The following is a 17303-nucleotide window of genomic DNA, read 5'->3' as shown; positions in this document are numbered from 1 at the left end:
TTCAAAATTTAAACCATGAAATTTATTTGTGCTAAGCATGGATAAATAACATAATTTGCCTCTGCAATGCAAGTTAAGGTTCAAAGAGAACATCCTCATGATCTTTCAACATTTTAAATACATAGCTAACATAACTGTTGCTTATCAGACCCAAAAACAAGAAAGTGAGATGGTGCAATCAAAAGTTCTTCCCCATGATACACTTCACAAGGTCTAAGATGCGAAAATAATCATAAAAAAGAGATGAATGTTTACCCTCCAGCCCATCACGACTATAGCGGTTGCTACCTGAAAGATTATTACATGGACTTCCACCAATAACTAGATCAAACCCACCAAATGTGTTAATCATCTGCTCAAGCTTGTCACCGTTAAGTTCTTGTACATCAGAAAGGTCTATTAGTTCCCCTGTTTGATTTGTTTGCTCCCACCAACTCTTAAGTATGTTTCTGTTTACATCTGAAATCTCAACGGAAACAACAGTCTTCATATGTATTCCCAGCTGATGGAGAGCCACCTCAGCACCCCCAATACCCGAAAAAAGTGATAATACAGTTATTCCATTAGGGAACATGTCCTTCAATACGGAGAGATGGTAAGCAACTGTATCCACCTGGAATGAATTCCCAAGGGACTTGTACCTATTCATCCTGCTAATACCTCCCCCTCTAGTGTGATCCCTTGGGAAGCCCAACAACATTTCAATCTCGTCTGGCTCCAATGGTGCAACCTTGTGCCGCCCCACCCAAACAAGATTCCATCTCCTACATTCCTCAAGAACGTACTTTTGTATTCGTTCAGGAGGTGGGTCGCCACACTTCTCAAGCTCAGTCCGTATCCTCTCCGTCAGTTTTGCACTTGCAACACAGGTCTGCAAACAATTGAACTGTCTCCTGTAGTCCCAAGAAGGCCACCACTTCTTTGTCACTGGGAAGGCTTCTTGTATGGTTTTTGGAGGAGTAGGATGAAGAAGAAATCGGTTGTGGATGGGCAGGTTGTGAACATACCCTCTCTTTCTGGCAGCAGCACAAAAGTATTTTGAGTCCACGAACTCCGGCTCAATGTCGTACAAGAACCGTGAGATTGTTTCCCAAGCACCTTTTGGTGCTAGGGCCACATTTTCGTAATAGAAGTACGGTGGGCCTGTAGCTGCCTCAGGTATCTTTCTGTTTGCAAGGGTCATCCTCTGATTTGGGAGACCAAATCCAACCATCGGTTTAGGAAGACAGATCATAGATTCACTGTCAGAAAGCAAACGTTTCCTCTTGTAATTTGTCTCCTCAGGAGACCTCCTTTTCCTACCTCTCTGGGAATCATAAACGTAAGTCTGCATGGACCAAACCATAACAGAGAGTCTGCAGTAAGAAAATATAAACAGTGCAGTTCTAATATAAATTTTACAGATCTCGAGATTACCCCCTCTTCAGTCGAATCTGAAATACGAGATTCTCTTAGATGACAATCGGATTCTTCTGCCATCTGTGCAGCATGTATGGAATCTGCTAGTTCCAAAAGAGATGCATTTGGACCTGGTGACATGGCAAATATAAGGGAATGAACAGAGATATTAAAGAGATTAATGGAAGCATACTTGGATAAAGAGTGCTAAAACCTGTATATATTTCAAGAAATGAAATTACAAGACTCATAATGCTTATATCCAGCTAAGGATATCAGTCAATCCATTACATAGATACAGTTTATTTAACAATGGCTTTGAGAGAAATTCTGGGTGACCATCACCTAGAAAAACAAGAACGACATAGAATTGAAATGATTCATCTAAATCATGTTGAATAAACCCTAACCCCTGTTTGCAACAGCTACCAAGATACTTCCTAAGGTGCCTAACCTCTCCATTGTGATGGCATATCAGCAAATTTTTCTAAATGCCATCATTGTTATTATAAAATATTGCATTAACATCCATGAGAAACACTTTACTTTATTCATGAGTTAGAGTGCAATATGGAAGTTCATCAAAAGACTGGCTAGCAATGAACTAAAACAAAAAATTATACAAACTTAGGTTAAGTGATAAAGTAACTTAAAAAACTCATTTATAAATCTGGGGTTGCTTAAAAGATTGGTAAACAATCTGCCATAAAAGGCTCTAGGGCCACTAGTTTGCTCTGTTTTGGACTCTAAATGGATTTCGAAAGATTGAAATAGGATCTGCCATTCTCTTTATTGCAGAGAGAAGCTTGAAAGCTGGTGTAGGTATCATTCTCAAGAGCATGGTCTGCCGTACCGGTCTGTACAGGCCAGTACGGGCCGGTACGTACCGGTCCGGTCTGGGACCGGTACCGGATCAGCGTGGAATCCGGTACCGATAGTTTATTGTTGAAGAACCGGTACGGACCGGTTCGTACCGGTCCGGGTCGCCACCAGTACGCCGATCGATACTGGTACGGCGGACCTTGCTCAAGAGTATGGTTAGGGGAGCATCCACCGCAAGTGAAGACTTAATATTCTTTCCTTTTTGCCCTTTTACTTCTGGGAGACACTAAACAACTCATATTTCTTTCTTGGTTGCTAGAATAGTGATCACCCCTCTCTTGCTCTCTCATGGACATGCTCCCCTTGCTTCTTGAAAATGTAACTTTCAACGAAGAGGCCTTAGATCTGATCTGATTCCCTAATGAGATCTATACAATGTTGACCCATTAGCCCTTCAAACCTCATTGCTTAACCCCAAGATATGTTCACAACCCTAACCAGCCTTATTCCTACTAGCCTTGCGAACCAAGAATTCTATAATCAAATAGATCTGCAATTTTTAGCCCTTTAACTAATTCTCCTGTTATAAACTCTCCCTTATATTTAACATATACTTTGCCCTATGTTGAAGACCTAATCTTACGAAATCATACCAAAATGGTACCCAAGTCTGTCCAATTAATTTTCCTGTTCATCCATTGTTAATGCCCACAGGGAGCGGATCAGCTTATGCCATAATCCTAAGCACAGTAAGGGCCTCTTTATAAACTTCCTGCTAGATCTGACAGGATCAGTGGGGGAGAGAGCACCGTGGAAGGGAGGGAGTGGGAGAAAGGGAAGGAGATAGTGGAGGGTTAGTGGGGCCTGATCGCTTCCTGATGAAACAAGACCTTTCAACTTCTTTTTTTATTTAATCCTGCAGCAATCAGACACAGCCCCCCACCAAAAAAAAAAAAGAAATACTATGCTGTCTCTCTCCACTGATCCCACCAGATCCAGCAGGATTTTACCAAGAAGGCCCTAAATTGGATGACATTAACCAATATTGGAAGAAATAGAGTTATTGATTGAGCCTTAAATTGTGGTAGAGATTATGTTGGACAGAAACTCTACTACAGACAATTTTGGTGAGCCTTAAGATTCTACAAGTAAAAATTCAGAACACTTTGTGCGGTAGCTGGTTTGGCCATTCTCTTCTCCAACATTGAGAAAGACAAAAAAACCACATGACACGCCTAAAACTTGACTGCAAGGCTCACATGTCAGTCAAAGGCCTAGCCATTGTTCACTCATGAAACTGATCTAGTTCTTAGATCACATGAAGAACATGTAAGCCACATTATTGGTGCAAACATAAGGATAAAAAGACACCATATGTGTAAAGCCCTGTCAACATACGAGTATGTGTTGGGCCAAAAATCTCCTACAAATCTCCATTCAATGTTCCATATCACCAGTGAGTTATCAAATCAGAGTTCAAAACACTCAGTAATGCTTTAAACAAGATAATAATGCGAGGCACAATTTCAGTGAAATACATAAACAAAAAGAGCTCAGTCAGCTAAACTAAGAAGCAGAACAATAGATCGAGTAACACAAATGGTGGGAAGGAGGGAAATACAAGAGAACAATCTGGTTATCTATTAATCATGAGCTTGTATGGTAGTAGAAGATCTAAAATGGAAAAAAAAATTAAAACTAAAGAGAAAATGAGAAGAATGAACATTCAACATGAGATTGACAAAGAGGTAGAAGGTGGCAGAATGTAGAAAATACACCAAAATGGTAAATTGTATTCGTGACAAGGTATCTGTTATTCAAGTAAGCATTTTAGGCAGCAGAATGTAGAAAATACACCAAAATAGTAAATTGTATTCGTGACAAGGTATCTGTTATTCAATGTAAGCATTTTCATCATGTCCCTTAATTAGCTACCTTCTTTAGACTGATCCCCTTATGTTTCAAAAATACAGGAACTCAATAGAGATTATGACAATAAATGGTAGGAAACCCAATGATATGATTAACAAAGTCCATATGAACTATATTTCTTCAGACAACTAGGACTAAGCAGGGATCTAATACTATTTATGGCTGTCAGCATTAATCTAAAGAACAACAATTTCTGCAATCATATGAGCACATAATAACATTGCACATATATATTTGAAGATCCAGTAAACCACCAATAATAAAAAGCAGCTAAGTTTAGCAAATTAGTTGGATCATGATGCTAATACATTACATCTGTTGCAATCAGGCTTATTAATGAAAAAGAACAACTATTTGATGCTTCGATTATCTTTAATGATGAACATAGACTACAGGGAGTTTGGATGGCTTTCACACCATGATGCTAGGGAAAAGCAAGCACAGTGCTCTGGAATATCAACCTTAACATAGGCTGTGGGCATATGGCATGCATTGATGCATGCTCAAAAGGAAGGAGTCAAGTTTTTCCTTGGGGTAGGTAAATGCAGAAGAATTTAGGTAGCAATTGGCTGCTGACCTTATGGGATTAAATAAAAAAGACTCGAAACTCCAAAATTTCAGAGGTCTTATTAAGAATTGTACATAGGATACATGTAGCAGGGAAATTCCAAATTTTCCTTACCATTTGGATGAATGCCACTGGCATAATCCCAAGGCCTTAGTAGGGTTTGGAATCTCTAGGAAGGTAGAGGACCTCTTATTGGACATCATCCAAGATAAAAAAAGTCCAACAGGTCCAAGTACCATTACTAACATCCAGGTCTGGATGTAGGGAATTTCTTCTATACAAGTTCTCTTATGCTATGTCTTGGAAGCTTATCTTAGCCCACACCACAACAAAGTGATCTTACACCTAGGTGAAAGGGTTTGAAGGATGAATAAGTTCCCAAAGACGATTATGTAAGCATGCCCATGGGCATTGCATTGGAGAAGTTGCAAAGCTCATTCAGTTGAATTCCACGTGGGGCAACAACCCAGCGCCCCCACACTAAAGTTGTAAGAAATAATGAGGCAAGTATACAACAAAACTGTTTGAAATACATGTATATAGAGGCAATCAACAGTGTAATTCTATGTATAATTTAGCTATTAGAACATCTAGCCTATGACAAGAAACATGAGCATAAATGAGTAGAACATGTGAGAACTTTGAGATAATCTTGTGACAAAGTTAGGGGTCAAATATGAAAAATATGAGAATAGATAGGAATGATAGTTCAGCAAGACAATAATGTAAGGAATATTGTATAAGATGGTTTGATTATGCTTGGTTTTGGCACTAGATAGTTTCATTGAGCAGACCTTAATTTCAAGTTAAATGATTGGAAACATAGTAGAGTGAACCAAGAATAGCAATAATCAACAGTAGTGAGAAGAGTTTTGAAGTACCCATCCTTTAGTGGAAACCTATGCCATAATAAAGGCCTGTTACCTATTGTTAAGTTAACAAGTAACAACACTAAAAAAATTTCACTTACCAGACATTTGGAATGTTTGCTTCCTTCCTTATATTGTTTCTTCCATTTTTCATGTTCAAGAAATATTCTTGTACAATAAAGTGTCAAATATAAGTGCAAGCAAATTTCATTGTTATCTATTAACTAAACTTCAGATAGTAGGAATTATAAATTTCCTATTTCACAGAAAAAAAATATTATATCCTTGTCGTTGATAGTTAACACCAGCCATACTTATTTGACACAATTAGAACTCCCTCTCAAGAAAAAAAGGAAAAATGACAAGGAAGTATTGATCAACAACTGCAACTGAAACAAGATAAACAATATCTTTCAAGGCTTGAAGCCTTTAAATATGTCAAGAGTTTCAGAAACTAGAAGAAACAGTATTTACTGCATATAATATGTATATAAGCTATTTGCAGCACATGCATGTGATATCTTGCTGCATATCCACATAGAAAGTTGATTTCAACTAAGTCAGAAGATTCATGTAATATGAAAAATAGATGTATGGGATGCACCAAACAGCAAATCACTCCAAGCACCTACTAGGTCTCCACATGCAGTCAAGCTAAAGAAAATCAATATAAATTCATTCAGGTCAGAGTAATCATGGTTACTGTTTTACAATCTCCCAAAAAAATGTTCTGTTATAGGTATTGACTAGATGCTATAACAGTACCACATCTATCTATGGCTGAAGATGCCTTGTCTGTGGGGAAACCCATCTCCACTAAAATTAATAATTTCCTATCTTTCTCGGACAAATCTTCTGCGAATTCCTGAACAGACAGCAAAATTCACGAGTTATGCATTCATCCTATGGCATAGAGTATTTTTAACCAAGAATTTTATACTTCTGGAAAAAATGTCAACATCATACAAGAATCATATAAAATTTCAAATCTAGAATCTGAAACAAAGTATTTGATAAGCTTAAAAACTTGCTTTTTAAGGCAAAACTTTTAGTTGGTAAAACAAGTTATCACCAGGCATCACTATAGTATTAATCATTCAAATCAAATAAAAAAGCAAGGGAAAAATGAGGTCAGAAAGAGAGGTCAAAGACCAAAGATAATCCAAGAATCAGAGGGGAAAAGATGACCTTACAATCATTCAAGATGCAACATGATAAGCCTCTAAATGCATTCAAGATTGTGAACCAAAAGGGCTGCACCTTAAAGCATCGACCACAAGCAGGAAGGGAAGGGGTTCATAAAAGAGGTACATAAAAAATAAGTTTCTAATATAGGATCGGTCTGGAAAATGTTCTTGCAGGTAAACAAACATACATCTAACATATTATACAAAAATGAATGCATGCCGTTAAAAAACCCATAATACTACCAATAGGCATGTATTGGAAGCCACATAAAAGTTATATTCACTAGCATTAAGTACAGAAAACTGTTGGTAGTCACTGATAATATTGAAGAACATGAAATCATTAAAATGAAAAGCAAAAACAGAATATCATAAGACAATGTTGTTCTGCTCCGGGAGACGAAAAAAGAATGAGCAAAGAAGTTCTAAAACCTAACATGCCAAAAGCCACAAAAGAAACTTTGAAAATAAATAAGTAAAAAAAATCAAAATTCCTTGATCCATGAAAAATTAGCAAGAAAGATATTGGGTCAAGAAGCTTTGATACCAAAAAACTAAATTCATGATCCCTCATTCCTTTGAAATCAACTTGATCTAGTAATTTCAAACATTTAATGGCTTTATAGTAGGAAAACAGAGGTTTAACCTAGAGGTGAATGCGATAGAGAGGGAGCTTTCAAAGTCAGAATGCTCTCAACAATATTCTTATAGCTAGAGCAATCATCTTATAAAAGAAAGTCTTTCTAGTGCTGCCATATCATCCTCAAGTTGGATCTGAACTCATGATTGTCCAAAGCTTGAGATCAGTCTCATTGTCTTTCAAAGTCATCTCTATACCTGGTCAATAACCTCATGCAACTTGCAAGCCAGTTTAGCTGTTAATTAGTTCAATTTCGCTGGACACATGCCTATGCTATGAAATAGAAGTCACACTGTCGAAGCATGCAACTCTCTCTTTTATCTCGTCTCCCCCTCCCCAACACACACACACATTCACAAACCTCCTCTCCCTCTCCATATACTGGTTCAAATTTCCATCCCATCCAGTACAATACAAGACTATATGCTAAAGATTGCATGGTATCTTCTCTATAGGTACAAAGCCTACATCATGATCATCCATGGCACCTTATCAAACTATAACTCAGCGGTAACCTATATGCATAGGATTTTATGGCACTATATGGATATGACGAATAGGTGCAAAATTTGATGCCATTCAATCCTAAACATATTCCAACCCCCTCCCCATACTAAGAGTTGGATCAACTAATCGGAAAGAAACACAAAATCTAAAACCAGGACCATTCAGAAATCTTAAAAGGTAGTTTTTAGCATTTTCCTAAAAGAAAAAAAAAGTAAGAGTTCATCACTCAAGCTATTTGACGACCATAGCTAAATGGATATTCTCATTTGTCCATGGATTATGAGAAATTAAAAGCCTTTCTGCAAATTTCTCTTCTCAAATAAATTATACCCATTGAAATGGGCTGAGGTTTTGAATGAACTATCATTCTCATTACATGTCACTATTTATTCTTGGTAAATATTCGTCAGAAAAAAACAGAATTATGGTTATTAAAAAGATTAATCATTGAGTATCCATTAATTAGATGTTAGCTTTAACGAATTCATAAGGAGGAGGGAAATTACAAGTGTATGCACATGCTACCAAGTAAAAGGCTCGTTTGAGATTAGATTAGAAAAGTGATTATATATGAATGATTTTTTCAACATAGGTAACTTTTTATAAGATGCATTTAATGATGACATTCATTATGCGGGGGTACCATTGGGGCCAATAGCCCACTGCAACAAAATCCAATCCTAATTGCTATAGTGTCAAGTTCAAGCCCAACAATTAGACCAAAACCATGTAGAGTGTTGTCAAAAGTGCCACCCTAGGCCCTTAGAGAGCCTCTAGGTGCTCTTACATTAAAGGATACATACACTCCATTCTTTTGTTTTGTACTTTCTTGCTTTATTTTATTTTCATTACTATAACTAAAATAAACTTATTTTAGTTAACATAATTTAAAATCTGTTTTCAGTTTGCTCATTCCCTCCCCGATCTCTCACAACCCAACAACCTCCCTCATCTATAGGGCAACTAAGGAGTCCTCTACCAGTTGTCATCTAGTCACTATCCTCCATGGGCCAGAGGCTCTCAGTTCAGCAGCCCTCCAAGAGGTTGTCGACCATTGTTGTTAGTCCAAAGAACACTAGAAGTTTCTTCTTTTAATACTTACTCTTTTCTTTTCCTTTTCCACCTCTCCTCTCATGTTACTCTCTTTCCCTTCTCATTCTCTTCTTCTTCCTCTTTTCTATTCATTTCCATCCATATTTTGTCATTTTTTCTCTATTTTCTTTCTACTTGCATTTTTTCTTGGAATGCGAATATGAGATTTCAACTAAGTTATGCACTTTAGATTTTTTTTTTTTTTTGGTAAACTCGTCTAATTTTTATTTTTCAGATTTATCTTTTAATACCGTGACTTTGTTATCACTTTTTACTACAGCATTTGACTGGCTGATTAACATGGATCATGTCATTGTTTTGATCCTCTTATGCTACAATGGTGAATCTGATATTTACATGCATGGTTTGAAAAAAAAAATGAGGTCGATAGTGTTACTATCGGCAGCTTATGTGCTTTTTGGCCCTTCTAAAAGATGGACTGCCTAGGCGATCTGCCTGGGCAGTGCCTTATGCAGTTACAGCGCCAATGACTAGGAATTGCCTAGCTGCATTAACAACCTTGATCATGTAGGATCCAGATTTAGATGTAGGCCAACTCATACTCAAAAACCAGAAAACTCAGCTTATACCATATATTTCCATATCCATATAGCACATACACGTCCTATTACTACAATCATACAATATCCTGAAATTTTCCACCATGTAAAAATTTTATGCTCTCAAAATACACCTCTACTTAGTATACCCCTCCACATGAATAAATTCACACTTCTAGATTCTGTCCCTGCTTTAGTTACCCGTACAATGAATTTATCAATTCTACATCAGTTTTCACCAACCTATGCATTCTCTTTGTCGCATCTCTATCCCTTCTTCTTGCTGTTATTTCCATCTCTACTCTTTGTCCTGCTCGACCATCAACTCATGCACAGCACCTGCCCTCCATCTCTTGTTCAACAATTGAAAGTATGCTCCACACATAAGAGATTTTGTTTCCCCATCTTAAGCTATTGTATCTTAGTTTGCATGGAACATGTGTAAGAATCATGAACTCTCCCTTGTTAGTGCAAAACTTCTACAAGATAAAATTATCTTTCAGCATTCAATATTAAGCTTATAACCTCTACCATCAATGTTTAGTCCAAACTATTAGAAGGATTTCTATAAGATCCCACAATCCCAACATTTTCTTCTCCTTAAATATCTACAGCTTTTCTTCTCCTCACACCTGAACCTGCCATCTCAAATGAAATCGCAAGCATCGCTACCTTTTCAGGGCAACTCCAATCCCAAGGTTTTGTCCTTCCATGCAACAGAGGATGCACCTCCTTCGTGATCTTTAACGCCACCTGTCACAAACTGTTTCAGCTACCTCATTTCCATAAACAATAGCTTCCATGCACTATCCATGTCCACACAAACTTCACTGCGCACCATAATCTACCAGGAGGCCAATGATCTACTAGGAGGCCTTGGGGATGATTACCAACCTAACATCTAATTGTCTAATTTAAAAGATATGCAGCAATTTTGAGACAGTGAAAACGGCTCAATGAAATGCCAAATAAAATGTTATTTGATGCATTATAAGAAAACACAAAGTGTGCAAGTTACCAGTTACAACAATTGCATATAGTTCAGTGGTTACAAAATGATCTCATAGTAGAAGTGCTTGTCTGCATTCAAAAATAAAAGGAATAGGGAAAATGCTGTCATTTAGAACAATGGCAAGTGATGTAGCTTAGGTCCAAATTAGGTTTAGTTTAGTTTAGTTTCAGTTTAATTTGCTAGTTTTACTGAGTCATGTGTTTTTCTAAATTGAAAGGCCCAAAGGCAATGGACTACCTAGTGGCGAAGGCGGGATTTGAACGCATGTCTCTTATACAACCACCAAGAGACTTTACCAGCACTTTCAATCTTAGGGTGTGGTTTGGAGCAAGGTTCTCAAAAGCAAAAGGTGCCTTAAGGCGACAAGATCCCCACCACCTGAGGCACTAGGTTCCAAATGACACTAGCCTAAAGAAAGCAAGGTGTTAGATTATGAAAGATTCAATAATTGCATTAGACATAGATAGTATTTTTGTCTCAAAACAATACAAAAAACATAAGTTTAATCAGTTTTCAACATCCTAAGGACCTAAACAATGATCATCTTAAACATTAGCATCTTTTCAAAAATCCCATATTTTTGTTTCCCATATTTCCAAAATCACACCAAGATACAAGTTCCTATAGCATCTTTTCATACAAAGTCAGCAAAACTAAATCATTGGGCATCCTAAAATAGCTTCAAAGTTCAAACATGATACCACATAATCCAGGAGGATCACCGGACTCAATGTGGACCACTTTGGCTACTACGAGTATTCAAAAGGATTACCAAACTCGATGCGGATCACTTTAGCCACTTTGAGTATAAAGGGGATCACCAAACTCGATGTGGACCACTTTGGCCACTACGGATATCTAGGAGGATCACCAAATTCTATGTGAATCACTTTAGCCACAACGAGTATTAGGAGGATCGCTAGACTCGATATGAAAAACTTTGGCTACTACGAGCAAGGCTGGACAGGATTCAGGAGCGAGATCTGCCACATCAGAAAACCGAGTCGCATATCAAATTTTCGAAGGCCAGAACTTGGTCATATGATGTCTGATTGAGATTATCTTTTTTTAAAATTAGGTAGCTTTTCGAGATCTACATCTAAGATGTTGAATCGGGCCGAAATTCCAACATTTAGGCTCTAAAACGGGCTGATCAAGCTGAAAGTTTTTTTTTCGAGTTAGATTTTAACCGGATATAGCTCTCCATCAGAAAAGAATCAAGCAAAGTGACAGAAAGCAAAACTAATGTAGAAGTCGAGATCTACCTCTTCAACAATTTTAATTTTTTCTAGAATATTCTAAATTTAAGTTTTTTCTAGAATATTTCTATTAGTTATATTTATTTTAAGATGTCTGATTCTATTCGAACTAGAAGAGGAGTCCAACCTAAATTATGATAGGGGGGACCTCACTAGTATTATAAATAGGGTTATGTACCTTAGTTTTGGTGTGTGGAGAATCAATGGAAGAAAAGAGGACTTAAGCCCTACTTTCGAGATTTCTTTTATCTTCTTTTAATTTTTTTGAGAGATTCGAGTGGATCGGATTGAAAAAAATCTTCCTTTTCTCCGATCGAATCAGCAAAACACCACTTCCCATAATAAAGTTCATGTTTTTAGACAATATATAACACACGAAAGAGTAAACCACTGAACATCCTAGAGCATCCCTTTATTTATGAGGACACCGATATGTCGAAATCAACATCAAAATAAATCTAATAAAGCTCTAAAAGGATGAGCAAAGGATAGGAAGAATGATGCAATCTCTATTGAAGAAAGGTATTTATAGTCTAAAAGAGGATGCAATGGATAGAAGAGTCAGCCTAGAAAGCTTTCCAATCGTCAATCTGAGCAAAGAAGGGGTGAAATCACATGATCATCAATCCATGACGGAACAGTTGGACCAGATCCATCCAATTGGTGCTTTGGAGGAGTAAAACAAAATCCAAGAGCTGCTTGAATTGGTTCAGATTTAATTTGGTACTCTGTCTTTGGTGTTTAATTGAGTTCACGGGTGGTTTAGGAAATTTCTATTAAAAGGATTGGTTACTGTTCATCCATCCAATTGATGCCTTGGAGGAGCAAAACGAAGTCCAAGAGTTGCTTGAATTGGCTCAGATTAATTTTTTCTGTCTTTGGTGTTTAATTGAGTTCAGGGGTGGTTTAGGAAATTTCAATTAAATGGATTGGTTACTGTTCCAATTACTGTAGCATGAACACTTAATGCTGTGATGAACAAGTTATTAGGAGTCATAAGCAGTGTCAGTTAGCTGGTCAATTAGTGGGTGTTTGTAAGAGTCCTAAAAGGGCTCAAAATTTGGTTGGAAAGCAAATCACGTCAGGGTTCAAATAAAACTCTATGATTGGCCACCTAGGGTAATGTACGTTGTTTTTTTGTGGATAAAAAAAAAAGAAAAGGCTAGTGAAGATGGCTCTCTCTCTCTCTCTCTGCGTATGTGTCTCACACTTCTTCCTCCCTATCTTTATTATCCTCTCTTTTTTCTCTACTAGTTTTGTGCTTTATACCTCCTATTCTACATAGTGTTTGCTGCTTGCAATACCTGATTATCAGCAGATATCAGTTGCTATAAATAGTTCTATCAATATTTATTTGCAATGCTAGTCTACTGCTTTTATCTGTTAAGTTCTTTCTTACATAAATCATCAGGTCTGACATTCCTTCTCTATTTTGCTTGTGAAAATTCAAATCATTGCTGTCTATATAGTTTATTTGCATTATTTGATAAAATTTATAGGTTCATATTGGATTCTTCAATTAAGACCTAAGAAACCCTAGATTTTGATTCCACTCATCCTTCCCCATATAAGGAACCTTAAAAAAGATTTTTCTTGAACAGTAACTGCCTCGAATTTGAAGCTCTGTTGTTGGCTGTCCTGTTTTCAATTCTGGAAATCAAGCAAGAAAAGTTTTTATAATTCCAAGCCAACCCTTTTTGGGGGGTCATCATATACATTGTAGAGAATCCCTAAATTGTCCTACATCAAATGATAGTGCTGGATACCGGGGAGGTGCTTGCACAAATTCCTGGTGCTCCATCCCAGATGCTCGCCAGGCATCGCCTCAGTAAACCTGCCTATCCTAGTAGTCATTGAGGCGGGCTCAAGGGTTCCCCCGCTTTGCTTGAGTGCCTATATCTCCTTAAATGATAGTTCTACTCAAATCCCCTCAGAAAAAAGACTTAAAACTTGATAGAAAAATTATGTGAAAATAAGGTGCAACTTTCTATCTAGGATAGATTAGAAATGTTCCAAGAAAATCAGGGTTGAAATTTGGATAGATTTTTATTGCTTGCTATGTGGGATCCCATAGAACTCCAAATTTAATACATTTAGAAAGTAAATAGTTTCTATTTGAGTAAGTTTTATGTTGACCTAGAGTCCTCTTTTGAGTAAAACTACTTAAGTTAGAGTCCTAGATTTATCATAGGATACTGGAGAGTCCTTCTATGAAGAAGAAACATTATTTTAGGGATGTTTAACGGTCCATAACTATGGGTCAATACACAATGATGAATCATGTATGTATATGGATATAGTTATAATACATAAAGGTGTAAAGAAAGTAATATACACCCACCAAATTTAGTGTTGATGGTCGAAAAACAAAAGTATAAACCATTGGATGTGATTAAGAAGGCCTAAAATGCCTGTTTACAAAAAATCATATATTTTGTAGATACCTAACCTACACATCAAAATATTCTAGAAGCGACACTCTATGTCACCCTATTAGAGCTATATATTTAGGGCAACTTAATGCATAATTTAGGAGTCTCCAAAACATATGACTTTTTGCATATAGATATTTACACCTTTCATTTTATTTTTATTTTTGCACACATTCAACAAGTTATATCTTTATTTCTGACCACTAACATTGAATTTGGTGGGGGCGTAAACTCTTTTCTTCACATCCCATGTGTATTATAACCATGCCTTATATAATTATGTGCCTGCAAATTATTTGTGACCCTGGCACTAACCGGCTTGATCAACCACCTTGCATAACATGGATTGAACTACCTCAAGTTGTCAATAACTAGAAAACTCATTGTGAAGTTATTCTAATGTTAATGATTACCCACAAGGAAAAATAACACAGAGTAAACAAGGACAGCATAGATTCTCAATCATATTCTTATATATCAAAATTGATCATTTTATACCTGTATATGCATTTTCCAAATAAATCCATTCTACAGCCACCAAACTTCTAAAAGAGGCCAGCTAAGTTAATTACCTCATCCTCAAAGTCATCCATGTCACAAAGATCTTCATCTGTATTCTCTCTGTCACTTGATAAAGAGCAATCATTTGGGGAGTTTTCATGGTCTGAAGGAGCTTTTTCAATAGCCTGCAAAGTACAAAATAAAGTAAACTACGAGAAATGCAACCCTAACTCCTGCATATGAACCAAACACTTGTTATATGTGCAATTTTAAGTTTCCTGAGGCCAATAAAGCATTGAGTATATATTGGTTACTCCAGATAAGCAATGCAAATGCTTACCTTATAGGTAAGAAGTGTCTCTAGTATAGCTTCTGTATCACCTTCCCCTGCAAGCCACAAAACAATTGTTGATATATGCTATCAGACAGTTGCTAATTTTTTTTACAATCGGATGATTGTAACATAGAGCACCTACCATTTTCCTGAATTGCTTTAACCACCATGTCTTCTTTAAATCCCATCACTATAAATTCACGGACCAAACTAGGACGAGAAGGACCCTCCTCACAAGCCTTGGATAAATACAGAATGCAATCAGTCAGTACACCCAGTTGCATTTCCATCATCCATCATTCAAAGAGTAAAATGCATCCAATACAACTTTGCATCAAAAGTAAATGTGTCCAAACTGAAAGACGGTTCACAATCCAAGCCTACTAGATATCAGCTAACATAGTGCATTTTCCCATCAAAAGTAAAGGTATCTAGCATTTGCTTATATTATTAGTATACTGGCCGAGATTTTCCCAATACTCTTTTCACTATCTTATATGGGTTTTCCAATCACTAAATGGCAAAAATCAATGCATAAAACTAAATTTTCATTTCAATTTTTATATCGACGAACATTATGTTAGTCCTCTTAAAAATCTCTCAGCCTGCCAACAATAAACCTATATCTCGGTTCAGCCTTGTATCACTCACCTACCAAGACAGCTAAGACGCAGGGGTGTAAAAAACCTCAACTTTTTTTTCTTATCTCCAGGAAAAATAGTTTTAATTACCTTATTAGATTGGCCTGCAATGGCTTCATGGGAAGAAACCGGCGGCTGGCTTGGGCCAGAAGGCGGCACAGAGCTGTGCCTTGTGCCCTCATCCACGACTTCATCATCACTACCCCATTCAAGATCCTGATCACTATCACTGGTCCAAGTTTCCTAAACAAATAAAGAGAAGGGAAAGTCCAAAACAAAAAAAAAAAAAAAATTGAAAGAAAGAGAAAAAAGGGGGATCAAAGCATGGAACTGAAAGAGATGACATAATGATCACAGCAGTAGCAGAGAAAACTCACCATTGGAAGAGAAAACCTCTCAAGAAACCCTTCAAATTAGCCCAGGAGACACCAAATTGAGAACCCAAACAGCCTTCCGAACGGCTTGCAGAGGCAAGAACGCTCAGAGGCGACAATGCTGGTGAAGAAAACCCTTCTGTGGCGCGTTCTTGGTGGAGCCTGCGATCAAGGGCTCCATCAAACGATGGAGAAAGAAAAAAGAAGACAACGGCGAAATGACCTGCAAGATTTTAGGGTTTTACGGCGGGAACCTCAATAGGGGCGGAGAGATGGAGCTCCGTGAACGATCGCGAAGAAAGAAATGGTTTACAGTAATCCTCTGGATCGCTCCGGCATCCTCACCTCGGAGATCTCTAGGCGAATTGCTTGCTTTCTGGGCAAGAAAGAAGAAACCGAGAAAGGAAATAGGGAGCGCCGAGGAACGAGAGAAATATGAGAAGAGATGGAGGGAGAGGCGGGCAAGAAGGGCGTCGCCTTGTCGCTTGTGCTACTTGTCGAGTGCAGGCCCTCACCGGTCCTTGAAGGAGAAATTCTAGTCCATCAATCACCGTTTATTAAGAATGGCTCTGATTTGACTTCTCTCAACGGAAAAATTATTCAGGTGGCTATAGATAATCACACGCACTTATTATTAAAACAAAACGCCAAAATAAGCATTTGATGAATAAGGTTATAAAAACGAACGGCTGTGCATGCAAGACCCCATCCTGCGTGCAATGTAACATCTAATTTCTACTACGATACATGTCCTGCCCTATTGGATTATCGATTGATTTGTCAGACTTGATACAAATTAAATATTTGTTCTCTTTTCTTTTTTGGATCTCGAAACATCACATCTTTTCTAGTGTGGCCTCGAAATGCTGAGATTTTGCCGTATCCCCATCATCTCAAAGCATTGCGTAAAAAAATTCTTTTATTGTCTTGAATTTTTAATATATTTAAATTCTATTATTTATTATGTTTTATCAAATATCCATTAGTAAGAATATATTTGCTAGATGAAAAGATTACAACCATTAGTACTTTTTCTCGCATAAACTCAACCAGTCATGCTTACTTCATGATGTTCACATACACCGTGTGTGTGTGTGTGTACGCGTGTGTGTGTTTGGGGGCTCCTCCCTCGCTTCTAAGTCAGATTCTAGTCTCTGATTCTGTTGGCATGTCCT

General features: G+C 37.3%; 1 protein-coding gene across 2 annotated transcripts; it reads right to left on the bottom strand.

The window, feature by feature from the left end:
• LOC103724025 (DNA (cytosine-5)-methyltransferase DRM2-like) lies at positions 1-16634 on the bottom strand. 2 transcript variants are annotated; one of them, XM_039124997.1, is made up of 9 exons: positions 16383-16634; positions 16132-16290; positions 15845-15997; positions 15256-15352; positions 15120-15166; positions 14851-14964; positions 6355-6454; positions 1417-1529; positions 1-1327 (listed from the first exon to the last, which is right to left on the bottom strand). In XM_039124997.1, the coding sequence occupies exons 2-9, from the start codon at positions 16132-16134 to the stop codon at positions 179-181; spliced, it is 1776 nt and encodes a 591-aa protein (XP_038980925.1). In that variant the 5' UTR covers positions 16135-16290; positions 16383-16634; the 3' UTR covers positions 1-178. The 2 variants fall into 2 exon arrangements, with proteins under 2 accessions (XP_038980925.1, XP_038980928.1); XM_039125000.1 differs by having other exon boundaries at positions 16148-16290.
• Positions 16635-17303: the final 669 nt, after the last annotated feature.

This window comes from Phoenix dactylifera, chromosome 1 (assembly GCF_009389715.1).
Source record: "Phoenix dactylifera cultivar Barhee BC4 chromosome 1, palm_55x_up_171113_PBpolish2nd_filt_p, whole genome shotgun sequence".
Taxonomy (NCBI): domain Eukaryota; kingdom Viridiplantae; phylum Streptophyta; class Magnoliopsida; order Arecales; family Arecaceae; genus Phoenix; species Phoenix dactylifera.
This window is presented reverse-complemented; position numbering and strand designations above follow the sequence as displayed.